At 37.8% G+C, this 14083-nt stretch overlaps 1 protein-coding gene across 4 annotated transcripts in view; it reads left to right on the forward strand.

The window, feature by feature from the left end:
- The window catches only part of LOC115436791 (abl interactor 1-like), a 42871-nt gene that overhangs the window by 13812 nt on the left and 14976 nt on the right, over positions 1-14083 (forward strand). For 2 of the 4 annotated variants that reach the window (XM_030159723.1, XM_030159725.1), the window contains exons 3-7: positions 6675-6851; positions 9265-9279; positions 9782-9885; positions 10941-11081; positions 13907-14007. In XM_030159723.1, coding sequence (XP_030015583.1) covers positions 6675-6851; positions 9265-9279; positions 9782-9885; positions 10941-11081; positions 13907-14007 — 538 coding nt within the window. The remainder of the gene's footprint in view (positions 1-6674; positions 6852-9264; positions 9280-9781; positions 9886-10940; positions 11082-13906; positions 14008-14083) is intronic. The other 2 variants (XM_030159726.1, XM_030159724.1) reach the window with 1 other exon arrangement.

Genomic DNA, 14083 nt, shown 5'->3' on the forward strand with positions numbered 1-14083 from the left:
AGGTAACACCACTAATTTGTTTGACCATTTATGTCAGGGCCACAGCTAGGGGTGTGTATTGGCAAGAATCTGGCGATACAATACAAATCACAACACTAGGATCACGATACGATATATCACGATATATCATGATACTGTTAAAAAAGAAACTTTTTCTTTGTTTGGTTTTTTTTTCTTAAAGATTTTTTCCTGGAAGAACTGAATTACACCGGAAATATGTACAAATACTAAATACATTTTTATTTGATCAGAACAGGATCTAATGCTATATCACAAAATTTTTCTAATTCTCCTAGTTTCCAAAAAAACTATAATCTGCCACACTCAGACAGTAAAAAGTGCTTTTAGGATGCTTCGAATTACCATTATTTAATAAAACAGTGTTAAATAATAAATAAAACATAAACAAAAAGAAAACCAAAAAATAAAAATGAACCTCTGCCATATCTGCGTTTGAATACCTACAAAAATCGATACAGTACTTTTCAGTATCATATCAATATTAGTATTGGGAAATGAAATATCATGATATACGGCAGAACCGATATTTTCTTACACCCCTAGCCACAGCTATTATATCTTCCTGAGTATTTTTTCATATTGCAATATATATCGCACGGTAGGGCTGTGCAATTAATCGAAATTCAATTACGATTTCGATTATTACACGCAACGATTACAACAATTATGTAATCGAGAAAAAACGATTATTAATTTTGAGTTGTTTTAATTCACGTGCACGCAAGCTACCATGAGCTGCTCTGCCCGCCCCCCTCTAAGCTACAGCTGCCAGCTAGCCGGCAGGTCCACCCCAAGAGGAAAGTTGGACCTAGCGGTCTGGAAAAACGGCAGGAGAATCACAGCAGAAGTGCTTGGTAAACAGAAAAGGCAAGTCAAATTCAATTGTATGGAATCACTTTGGGTTTGATGAAGAAGACGAAGAGCAAAAACACATCATGTGCAAAAAGTGTTTCGTAGTTGTGTCCGCACCGACCGGTTCCACAACAAACCTTTTTAACCATCTAAAGTTTAACCACCGCCACCTTTATCATATTCTTTATCTTATGAAAAACTAAAATGCATAAAAACAACTTCGTCCGCAATGCAATCTTCAGTCTCCGAATCTCCTTACACTGCAACTCCCGTATTAACCTAACCCTAACCCGTATAATCCTAACGTGCGTATTCTACAGGGTGTCCCATAAGTCTCCATACATAGGAAAAATAAACGTTTCTTGACATAAACCATTTTATTTCTATAATATGCTCTATATGACTGCCATTTTGTCGAGAACACATTTCAATGCGTGTCCTCCACTGCTGAAGAACTATAAAGAAGAAATATAAAGAAATACATGTTAGAACCACATGTATTATGTCTCCTATGTATGAGACTTATGGGACACCCTGTAGATGGCTGATGTATACAGAAGGCCTTAACTTAAACCTCACAGAACGCCACTGAATTTACTATGTTTCATACTACATTGAACATACTTGAATTTATAATTTGCACTTTACGTGAGTTTTTTTTTTTTTTATTGCTACAGTTCTATGGCAAGTCTATAGCAGTTTAATTACAGTGCACTATTTGTTTACAAAAGGAAACATACTTGAATTTACAGTACACTTATTTGATTTCAAAGATTTTTTTGTTTCGTACAAAAGTGAAAATACTTTGTTTTAGTGGTTAAAAGCTTTATTTATGTTTAAAGAGTATATTTTACATTGTTTTGCAAGAAAAAAATAAACAACTTTAAGGTTAACAAATAATCGTTTTTAATAATCGTGATTTCAATTATTGCTAAAATAATCGTGATTATTTTTTTTTTCTATAATCGAGCAGCCCTATCGCAGGGTTAAAAAAAATTGCAATGTCAGTTTTTTCCAATATCGTGCAGCCCTAATGGGAATGCTTCAATGAGAGTGCAAAAAGTGCTGGCAGTTATTGTGAGATTCAGACTAAGAAAACGACAGAAGAATCTTCCATTTTTATACGTGCTGCATTGCAGTGGCTGTCACCACTCATATGAGAACACATGTTTATGACAGAGAGTGCATTCTACAACGTGTTCACTGTACTGCAGTGAGTAGTCATCACTAAAGCAGAGATTCATTAGGCTGAAAGTATGGATACGACAATGAACATTACAGCTGTACCATCTGTTTGAGAATCTGCAGAGGCTGACAGAGGCAGACGGCCAGATGTTTATTAGAGATTACAAAAGAAAATGAGATTATGAGGGAGCGCAGGAAGGGCAGGCAGCAGTCTGTTGTCAGTGATTAGGAAACAGGTATTATGTCTCAATTTTTAGAGGCCTACCTTCACTTTTAGCAATCAGTTAATGCTCGGCAGAGAACAGTGCGTCAGTGAAACTAGAGCAATATGGCCAAAAAGTAAATGAATTATTTTTCTTTATTTTTTTTTTGTAAATTAATGTTTGTAATCTTTTTTTCCATCTGTGATTCTGCTGTTTGACTCTATGACATGATTTAGAAAAATATCTCTCTTTCAAATTATGCCATATACTGTATAACTGGTGAAACATATTCACAGTGAATATACAGTTGCGGAAAAAATTATTAGACCACCCCTTGTTTTCTTCAATTTCTTGTTCATTTTAATGCCTGGTACAACTAAAGGTACATTTGTTTGGACAAATATAATGATAACAACAAAAATATCTCATAGTAGTTTAATGTCAGAGCTGATATCTATCCATTTTCCATGGTTTTCTTGATAATAACCAAAATCACTTCAGTTCTTACATCAATATCTATGGCATTGTACTGACAAAAACAGTGCTTTTAGGCATTCCATGTTTTCTTTTCTGTCTGTTTTAGTCACATGATACACACAGGAGTTAGTACTTGATTGGATAACCATTGTTTTCGATGACTTTTGATGGTCTAATAATGTTCTCCACGACTAATACAACTAACAAACAGGTTGTATTGAGAAATTTTTGTTCAATATCAAAGGTCTCTAAAGGAATACTCATGATTTGGCAATTTAGGCATTTTTCACAGTTTTCAGGAAGTCTAAGATGGATTAATTTCTCAGCTTTTAGTGAAACCAACCACATCTATTTGTGACTTAACAGATACATGCTACACTTAATATTTCTTTTATTATCAAAGATAATATTGTCAAGGTCATTATTTAGTATTAAAAAAAACATCCTGTTTACTCAACTCAAGACTATACACTCACACTTAAGTCTGTGGTGCTAATAAATAGTCCATAGGAGCAAAAAAAATGAAATGAACATGAATGACCCTTTGACTTATGTGATTCTGAACCTCATCTGACAAAAACCAGAGCCCGGTCCCATAAAGATACATGCCGGTGAAAACAAAGATACTATCAGCAAACCAACATGAAGCCAACAGTTTAGATCAAAAATATAATAAACAACAAAACTCTGACAGCCTTCACCGTGGAAATGGACTGTTTTGATTATGACAGCCAGCATCAGCCTCTATTTTCCCATAATTTCTTTATATACTGGTCATTCTATTTCCTTTTTTATTCTTTCCTTGTGTTTTTCTGTCTTCAGCGTCTGTCTCTTGTGTTCCTCTCGCTCTCTCTAATCTTCACTTCACCTCTACTGGCAGGAAATAGGCGGATGTCTTTTCTTACTTCCCAGCTGAAACTGGGCGTGACAGCTCAGTTTCCTCTCTAAAAAAAAACAAAAACAAAAAAAAACAAAAACGCCCAGCATACTTTCTATATATGTATCTCACAAGCAGCACACAGGCTTCACGGCACATGCACAGCAGGAAGCAGCAGTCGTAGGTCAGTTTCACAACACCGTTTAAACGATTCAGTTCAATCTCAGCTGGATTTTTCATCTTTGGAGTCCAGAGAGAGGCAGTCGAGGCTGTCAATTTGACTGGATAAGACATCTGAGCGGTGATTGATGCCTGACCTCGTTGGTGTGTTGGTCTCACATTCACACAAACACACACCACCGACAGAAATGCGCATATGGCCTCGCTCGGTTTGTGTAAATTGGGTTTTAAATGAAAAAATTATGCATTTCTTTATCAAGTCAGATACAGCACATGTAGAAGCAGCCACTGAGAATCACATTTGCCTCATGTCCACAGTCCTCCCCAGTGTGACCTCATTCAAGAGAGGAAGCTGTCCATCATCCCATCACTCCCTCTTCCCTGCTGCCCTCACTCCTTTCAGTTTCATCTATCATTCATAAATTTCACACCAGTTCATGTTGGAACCTACTGTGAGTGGGTGCTGTGAGTAATGATGACTGTAATTGGAGAAGAGATAGAGGTCACTCGAACATTAATTCGGCCCTGGTTTGGGGGTTAAAAGAGAGCTCCATCAAATGGGCCCGAGGGTGTAGGTCAGTAGAGCAGAATAATGGGTCAGAATGATGGACTTTAAGTGTGTGTGTGTGTGTGTGTGTGTGTGTATATATATATGTGCTTGTGTGTGTCCAAGCAGTAGGAGGCCAAGGGATTTAAAGAACATAGATGGGAAATGTCTTGTAAAAGCCTTTTAAAGCTGTAATTACCCTGCACTCATGGAAGCATGATCTGTTTTTGCTCATGTCAGTGCGTGTGTTAATTTTACATTTGTGTGTAAACTAGATATAGTGACATAACCATGTTCATATGTAGAAGGGATTAGATTTTGGTGCAACTAACTTAGGAATGAGGGGGAAACAAAAGACAGCTTTAACAATTGTAATAAGTTTTCTATTGGTCCTTAATAAGTCCTGTTATTTTAGGTTCTAATACGTGATGAATGGTAAATGGACTGAACTTACATAGCGCATTTTCTACACCTTCATGATGCCCAAAGCACTTTACAAAGCCTCACATTCACCCATTCATGCACACATTCATACACCAGTGGGCGGCTGCTGCCATGCAAGGTGCTGCCAGACCCTTCTGGGAGCAATGTAGGGTTCAGTGTCTTGCCCAAGGACACTTTGACATGTGGACAGTTGGAGCCTAGATTCAAACCGCCAACCCTTCGGTCATTGGACGACCCGCTCTACCAACCTATAATGTCTTAGTGCAGACCTGGGCAAGGTATTGCCCGCGGCCCTCATGCAGCCCAATAGCTGACCCTGACTGGCCCTCATGAGGTCATTGACAAATTAAAAGTCAATGCAAATATATTGAATTATCGGCTAAATTAATGTTTTTTCATGCATACTTTACATACTTAGCATAAGGCTTATGCACCGATTGGTTTATTGGTCAGTTTCAGCCCCTGAAGATGTCAGCTAACACCAAAAAAAGAACGACTGGTTCAGAATGCAGAGTTTTTGACAAAACATGGACTTCTAAGTATTTCTTCACTGAAATCAGAGGTAGAGAAGAAGAAAAGGAACTGAGATATGCAAACAAACAAAGAAGTGCTCCATATTTTCATTGTATCACTGTATTGTTTCATTTACTGTATTTACTATATAGGGATATACACCATAAACAAAAAGTTGAGGATATTTCTTTTTTTGTGCATCATTTTTTGGTCATTTTTTTCATTTGTAAATAAAACGGTCTGTTCATTAAAAAAAATGTGTTTCAATTCAATTCACACACAAAAAAAGTAAAAAATGCTGTGCAAGAATCCAAAATGAAAAAAATAGCCCAAAAATTAAAAATATCCTTAACTTTCTGTTTGTAGTGTATATTGAGCAGAGCTTTAAGTGTATTGGTCCGGCCCTTAACAACTGTCAAAGTGTCTTATGTGGCCCCATAAGAAAATTAATTGCCCACCCCGGTCTTAGAGTGCCTTAAATGAGAGTTGGGCAAGTTTAGAGATTGATTGATTTGAGTGCTTGGTTAAAGCTTGTTGAAAATAATAATGACTTTCCAATGAGATACTTGGTATAAAGGCATTAGAGTTGGATGGAGTCAGCAAAACCTAAAGATACCAAACAGCCATCACCCAGTCTTTTTCTGCCTTCTGCATTATCTGAGTCTAGCTCCAGTGCAGTAGGATGTAAAATAGACCTTATATTTACCTTTGAGAAACCTGCAGATACCATGTATAAAAGATGGGCATTTTTTTCTCAGTGAAGGGTTTGCATCCCCCATCAGATGTGTTTCATTTCCTACACGGTGTTTTAGTTTTGACGTTGCTGGTTTCTGTTGATTTCCTGTTTCTACTCGACCTGTGTCTGTTAATTCATGGTCTTAAACTGACATCTTTTTAAACAGATACGGTACAGGTCAGGCCAAAATATGATGTGAGGGAAAATCTTTTTTGTGACTGTTTACATGTAGACCATCAAAAGACATCAGAAACAATGGTTATGCAATCAAGTACTACCTCCTGTGTGCATCATGTGACTAAAACAGACAGAAAAGAAAACATGGAATGTCTAAAAGCACTGTTTTTGTCAGTACAATGCCATAGCTGTTGATGGAAGAACTGAAGTGATTTTGGTTATTATCAAGAAAACCATGGAAAATGGATAGATATCAGCTCTGAAATTAAACTCTTATGAGCTATTCTTGTTGTTATCATTATATTTGTCCAAACAAATGTACCTTTAGTTATACCAGGCATTAAAATGAACAAGAAATTGAAGAAAACAAGGGTGGTCTAATAATTTTTTCCGTGACTATACATGGAACATTCTGACTCATTTTCCACTCACCACTTGTTTTTGTCGAATTCTACACTACAGACTGTGGACATTCATAAGGAGAAGGTGGCACGTCGAGAGATCGGAATCCTAACGACAAACAAGAACACGTCTCGCACCCACAAGATCATCGCCCCGGGTAACATGGAGCGGCCAGTGCGCTACATTCGGAAGCCCATCGACTACACGCTGCTGGACGATGTGGGGCACGGCGTCAAAGTAAGAATACCCAATGAAAGAAAAATACTCTTTGCATACAAACTGGAAAACGGTCGCATCCTTGTCTCATCCATATTTTAAGCTGATCATTAAAAGCCCACACACAGTCATAGTCTCACCACAAACAGACTGCTGCACTTAAATCCTGAAGTCATTACTCTGATATATATTGTCTTAATTTACAATGTTAATCAATTTTATAACGCAGGGAAACACATGCTTTGTTCAGTTCACACCGTCTAACATGTAAAGGTCTGCTTTATAATGTATCACTCACACAGACCCCACTCACACTACCAGTCGATCGATACACTGGCCTTTTAGTTAATTAAGACACACATAGAAACACACATCCAAGAGACAGAATTGGATTCAGTCTGTGGCTTAAAAAAAAAGCTTTGTCTGGTAGAGACTTTCAAATACCCAGTGTCAACTTCCCAAGCAAAGGCATATTCAAAGTGTGTGTGTGCTTCTTGGATGTGGCGTCCAGAGTGTGAGCGAGACCGAGCGATCTTGGCCAAGTGCTACCCACACCATGACATCCCCCTCTAAGTAGTGGGAAATATTCTTTCAACCCTTTTCCGCTTCATTCTTCAATTTTTTATTCCCTCTCTGCATGATCCATCCGCTTTCTCCACACCCCACCCTTTCTTTTATAAGACCACGTGCTATGTGTGTGTGTCTGTGTGTGTGCATATCCAGTTATGTGCATTGATTACTGGTGTCTAACATTTCTGCAGCGTGCTTGAGTCATCCTCTTCATCCATTTCTCCGCGCCTGCCTTTTTTGAGATAGTGGCTGTCTGTCGATTGCAGACATCCACTGATTCACATTCAAATACTGGTGTTTCCTCCTCTCGAGAGCCGACTCAAGCTGAGACAGATTTGGCATGGCCCACTATGCAAATTAAGCATCATTCACAGATGTTGCAGATGATGGATCGCTGCTGAAAACACATCAGCAACACATGCACCACCTGCAAAAAAAAAAAAAAAGAGAAGAAAGTGCTATAAAGCAGTTTGTTTTAGGATCCTACATACAAATGAGGACCTTGAATTTTCTCAAGTTTGATCAAATTTTTAAATGACCTCAGGCAGTAACTGATATCGCCCTGGCCACTGGCTGTTTGAGCTGTTCATTCGGAATTCTCTATGATTCTTCTGCTCGGCTTATGCTTTGTGTCTGTGTCTGAGTCTGCGTCTTCATAGGGGTGCATATGTCTGGCTCCTCACACACACACAGAAATGCTTATCGCATTACATATTTTTTATCCGAAAATAATCCCTCACCCTTTGAAACATATCTGTGAATAATTCAAAAGGTCTGATATAATTTCACACACATACACACTTCAGCTGCTGTGAATGGGTTAGTATGTTTGAACAGTTTATTTGATCCACGTATGTGCTGTATAAATGTCTGTGGTGGAGCTGTATGGGAATCAGCACCTTATTAGCACTCCATCCTTACAGCCTGTTTGCTCCTGGCTGTGGTGGATTCCCTCGAGCGTTGCAGGCATGATCATTACCCCTCCGCCTTTCATCTGCATAACCAAGAGAACTCACCCATGAATACTTGGGAAGTCAAACGTGCACATGGAAAGACCCATTCACACATTTATGGATGACTGTGCGCAGCTCTCCACGATAATAGCTTTTAGTGGCATTACTGGCAGTAACCACGGTGACATAGTTTGAGCCACTCCGACTGTCTGAAACACCTCATTGCAGTTATTTATGACCTCACCGTGCCTTTACAACCCGTTTGTTTTTCTTAAAGTAACACTTACAACATCAGCACAGCGGTCTGCAGCTCAACCGGTGCTCATTATTTGTTGGGTGTCAATCACTTTAAGTGATTCTGATCCTGATTGCAGCCTGTAATACAAGTCTAGACACTGACGCCAATAGAATCGACTCATATACACTTAATAATACCCGATACACTCCTGCACACAGCACAGTATTGGTTTAAAATCAAGATAGAGTTAAGCTCTTTTGCTTCAGACCAGAAAAAGCTACATTGCTTTGCTTGTCGTGGGTTTTATCTCTGACCAGCAGGTTTATATGACCACATAACAGTGACTGAGATGTTTTAAACTGTGAGCAATTGTAGTGGCTCGAAGTGTTTCAGTGTTTTCTAAAGGTAGGTTTTTACAGACACACAGTGACAGTTTGGAAGACTTACATAGCAGTAACAATAACACATTTTCACCCCGTAGATTTGTACGTTGCTCTTTTTGTCACAAAGCATCCTCTCCCAACTTAATAAAATTCATTAGTAAAGGATAAATGTAGGCTTCATGCACTGGTAATTCAATTCCACATTAGCTACTACTGACATGACACTTTTTTAACCATTAACCAATGAGTGTATCTTTTCTTTCTTCTTTTTTCTTTCTGCTTGCACTCAGTGGCTTAAGGCCAAGGTAAGAGATGGTTGCCTTTCTCTTTTTTTGTCATGTATTGATCAGAATTTAAGGTCATGCATGCACCTGATTTTTAGTTTCCACTGAACAAAGACTATTTCAGATTTATATAGTACTGTTTATTCATCGCCATCACCTGAACAGTTGATATTTATTTTGTCAATATCATGGAGCCTGTCTCCTATTTAAGATAGTGTTCTCTTTCATTCCTCTTATACGAGGAAGGAGTTTGAGGAATAAAAATTCTATAGACAGAGCTCTCTTACTTTTTTTTTTATTTTTATGTATGACTGCGAAGAGCCCAGTGTTTCTGAAAGAACTTTAATGTAATTGTAATGTATGGAAAGTTGTGTATAGGCTCAACTGAAACTAATCCAACTTTTGTTCAGTCATTATCAGGTAAAGTGATTCTTCAGCCTAAATATTCATTGGCAAAGGAAACATTGGCGTCAGCTACTCAGAGCGTACAAAAGCTGTGCTTAATTTATCATTGTTTCTCCAGCAACACGGGAACAATGCAGCAGGACGAGGAGGGACACTTTCCAGGACTAACCCACCTACACAGAAACCCCCGAGCCCCCCGATGGCTGGCCGTGGCACCTTGGGGTAAGTAAGGACATAGTTCTATGGTGTAAAAGTATATGTAATTTTTTTTCCCGCTTTCTAAATTTGCATGAAGTGCTGAACAGTTCAGGGTAATTTCATAATCAGAATCATCTTTATTCACCAAGTATGTAACTGCATACAAAAAATTCTTTGCCTGTAGATGTTGTCTCTCTAGAACAGGGGTGTCAAACTCATTTTAGTTCAGGGGCCACATTAAGCCAAATTTGATCTGAAGTGGGCTGGACCAGTGAAATCATAACATAATAATATGTAAATAATGTCAACAAACTTTCCTCTATGTTTTAGTGCAAAAAAAGTTTAATTATGCGATGAAAATGTTTACATCTACCAGCTATCCTTTAAAGCATTGTAAATAACATGAACAAACTGAAATTTCTTAAGAAAACTAAGTGCAATTTTAACAATATTATGTCTCAGTTTATCATTTACAGATGTAAATTATAATTTAAAGATCACAGTGGATCAACAAATACACAGAACATTTAATAACAGGCAGAATATTGGTAAACTTGCACTTCAGACATTTCAAAATGTTCATATTTGTTCAGGTCATTTGTGTTTTTTGTGAAATGATAGTTTGTTTTAGTGTAAATACAGTAAAATGACATGAAAATGTTTACATTTATGAAGAGAAAAATTTGGAGTTGTGAGTATTTATAGGTTATTATGATAGCATTTTACTGATCTGACCCACTTAAGATTAAATTGGTCTGTATGTGGAACCTGAACTGAAATGATTAATATCTTCAGTGTAATTTTTGCATTTCACAAATTCATCCCAGGGCCAGACTGGACCCTTTGTTGCGGGCCAGTTTTGGCCCCTGGGCCGCATGTTTGAGACCTCTGCTCTAGAAAATTATAAATACAAGATATAATACAAATAAAAGCAAAAAAAGTAAATTACGACAAAAGAAACTCTATATACATATAAAACACCACACACTGATGGAGATGCACTGGACAGACTCAATGACTGCTGTGTAGTAGTTGAATAGTTTTCTTAACATATATGTTAAATGTGTATCTACGTCCAGGCGTAACACTCCCTACAAGACACTGGAGCCGGTGAAGCCTCCGGTGGTGCCTAATGACTACATGACGAGCCCGGCCCGACTGGGCAGCCAGCACAGTCCTGCACGCACAGCCTCCCTCAACCAGAGACCCAGGACACACAGGTAACAGGCTTTCTAATCTGCGTTTGGATCTCAGGGAAACTTCAAACCACATCTGCTAAATGGAGTCCGTGTTCAATCAGGTGGTAAAGGAGAAGCAGGAAACTGTAAAAGCCTCTAATCACTGAAGGCCTGCACACAGGTGTTTGCATTTACCGTCTAATTAGACGTCCTGTCAGGACTGTGTGGGCGTGAACACACTGGTGTCTCCCACCGTGTTCTCTGATTGGTTATAGCGTCCAACTGCAGACCTTTTGTCTATACCTTTTACTATATTAAAATCCCCAGTGGCCACGTTACAGCACAAAAAATGACTTCTTTTTTCTCCATGAGTTCAGTGACCTTACTAAAAATTCCTGAAGTTTATTTGAAGTTTTTGGGGTTTTTTTCTCAAAGGGACAGAGTATAATAAACACAATATGTGCCAATATGCAAGCTTATAGCCAAGGCTAATTTCCATCTTTTGTCCCTATTGAACACATCAGTTTTCCTGTATTGTAAAATCTAATATAGCTTTCCTGGGTCTAATAACTGATGATGTAATTAAAAGAGAAGACGCTTACCTATTTAAAATATTAATTCTTGTCTGCAAAAAAGTTGTCACAAGGAACTGGTTAAAAAGTGACCCTCTTCGACCCTCTTCAATGGCTAGACATTATAGAGGAAATATATACCATGGAAAAATTTACATTTCATCTGAGGATTAAGGTGGTAACTTTTAAATGAAGATGGGACAAATGGACCATATTCAAGGACACTAATTCTTATTACCAGATCTGATACAGAAAAGCATATGAGTGTATATGGAACAGCATTCCCCCTTGATGTTTTGCGCTGTGTTATTGTTGTTACTGTGCTGTAAATGTGTTTAAAAAAAGTTAAAATACAAATTAAAAAAAAAAATCCAATATAGTTTTAAGTATTGTCTATGTCAAATTTGTACAAACAAGTATTTTTTTTTTTTGTTTTGTTTTTTGTTTGTTTTTTTTGTATTTATTTATTTATCTAGACAGGGACAATGCACAATATACATTAACCTTTAAACAGGACAGATGTAGTGGGCCAGGTTGTAGCACTAGTACTAATTTCCACCTGTTGTTCCTGAGCAGGCTGATGTTATTCTTAAAAAAGCAGATATTGATAAAAACTAAAACATACAAAGAGCAGTATAATATGCATTTCTATTAGAGCCCAACCGATTAATCGGCGGCCTGATTATAGTGTATCACCAAGCGTACCACCATTCCAAAAATCACGGACCGCAATCCATTATCAAATGTAAGACTGTTATATCCTGTGTATATCAATGTTCTTATTTCATATATCCGCCAATATATCGGTTATCGGCCAATATATCAGATATCTGCGTTTTTTAGCCCCCAGTATCGGTATTGGCATCTGCCCCAAAAATCCCATATTAGTCGGGCTCTAATTTCTATAACTCCATCTATATAAAAAAATCATTCACATCCAACCATTCATTCTTATTCATCCCACTGCAGTCTGTCACACACACTCTAAGCATGTTTACATTACGTTACGTTGTGGCTACAGGTTTGGTTAGGGAGTAGCTGTTTTTTCACCATGCGGGAGAATGTGTGATAGTTTGTAATAGTCACAAGATGTTTCCCGCTCTCTTGAAAAACTGTTTTCAGTATATGAGCAGTGATAACCACAGGTTTACACATTGCATTTGTAAATGCTTCATCCTCATACTACTTCTGTTGTGTCACAAATTGTGCACAGTGGTACATGTCAGATGAAGCAGCCCACCAGTTGTGAATTTTTAAAGGTCATTTTAATAATGGCAATTTAAAAAATAAATCTGCTCATGTTAAGCCCAGAAAAATATTCAAACATTGGAAAGGAACAATCTTTAGAATTATTAAAATTAGAAAAACAACTGGGTTGAACATGTCAATGAAAGCATTAAACAAATAAATAGAACAATTAAGATATTCAGATAAGATATCCAGCTAATTAATTCCCCTCAAAATCAGAAATTCAAGTATTAAAGTCTGTTTTTAGCCATCAGCTGCTATTAGAGGAGAGTTTTGCAGATGCCACTTCATTAAATGTCACACTGATGCAGATTAATCCTGGCTCATTATAGTGTCAAATTCTGCATAAATGTCATTGTGCACAGTGAAGCTCAAAGATTACAGTGACTAATCTTTTGTTGACTGTGGGGAACTTTAAACCTTTGGTAAAAACACCTGGTAATGGACAGCCGTTCAGTTCTAATAACACATTTATTTTATGTATTTAAGTCTTTGCTATTATTATTGCACACAATCAGATGGTGTTTTTATTGTGTTCAGGATGATCGACTTTTATTTAAACTACAATACAACAGACTAAAGCACAATAAAATAAATAATAAAATGAGTAATTGCTGTCATTAAAATACAAAACAAGTGTATCAGCTAAAATAAGAGCAGTCATAATTGAAAAGAATGAGCAAGGTTTTATTTACTCCTTCACTACAGTTCCAGTAAAAAAAAAAAAAAAGAAAAACACAAAAACTGTCCTTTTGGATTAAAACTTTGGCTCTAAGATTGTTTTTGTCACACAGTGTGACTGCAAATGCAACAGTGTGCTCTGAGCCTCATGCCCAGTATTCATGTGTGAATGTGCCAGACACTGCATACAATATCTTCTCAGATTAGTCAATCTGTTGCCACAGTGATGGAGGGATATTGTGATGGCAGAATGACATATGAGACAGTAATGATAGACTGTCCAAAGCTGTCATATAATTAAATTTGTCTGACACATCCTGTAATGACCACCACTCTCCCTCTCTTCCTCTGTCTGTTTGTCTGCAGTGGAAGCAGCGGTGGCAGCGGCGGCAGGGAGAACAGTGGAAGCAGTGGGGTGGGTATACCTCTGGCTGTTCCCACCCCGTCCCCTCCCAGCATGGGGCAAGGTGAGTCCCATCAGCGGAACCGGGAAACACATGGACATAGGTGGACAGACAAAAAAAACATAGATGGTATTCACTG

This window comes from Sphaeramia orbicularis, chromosome 17 (genome assembly GCF_902148855.1).
Source record: "Sphaeramia orbicularis chromosome 17, fSphaOr1.1, whole genome shotgun sequence".
Taxonomy (NCBI): Eukaryota; Metazoa; Chordata; class Actinopteri; order Kurtiformes; family Apogonidae; genus Sphaeramia; species Sphaeramia orbicularis.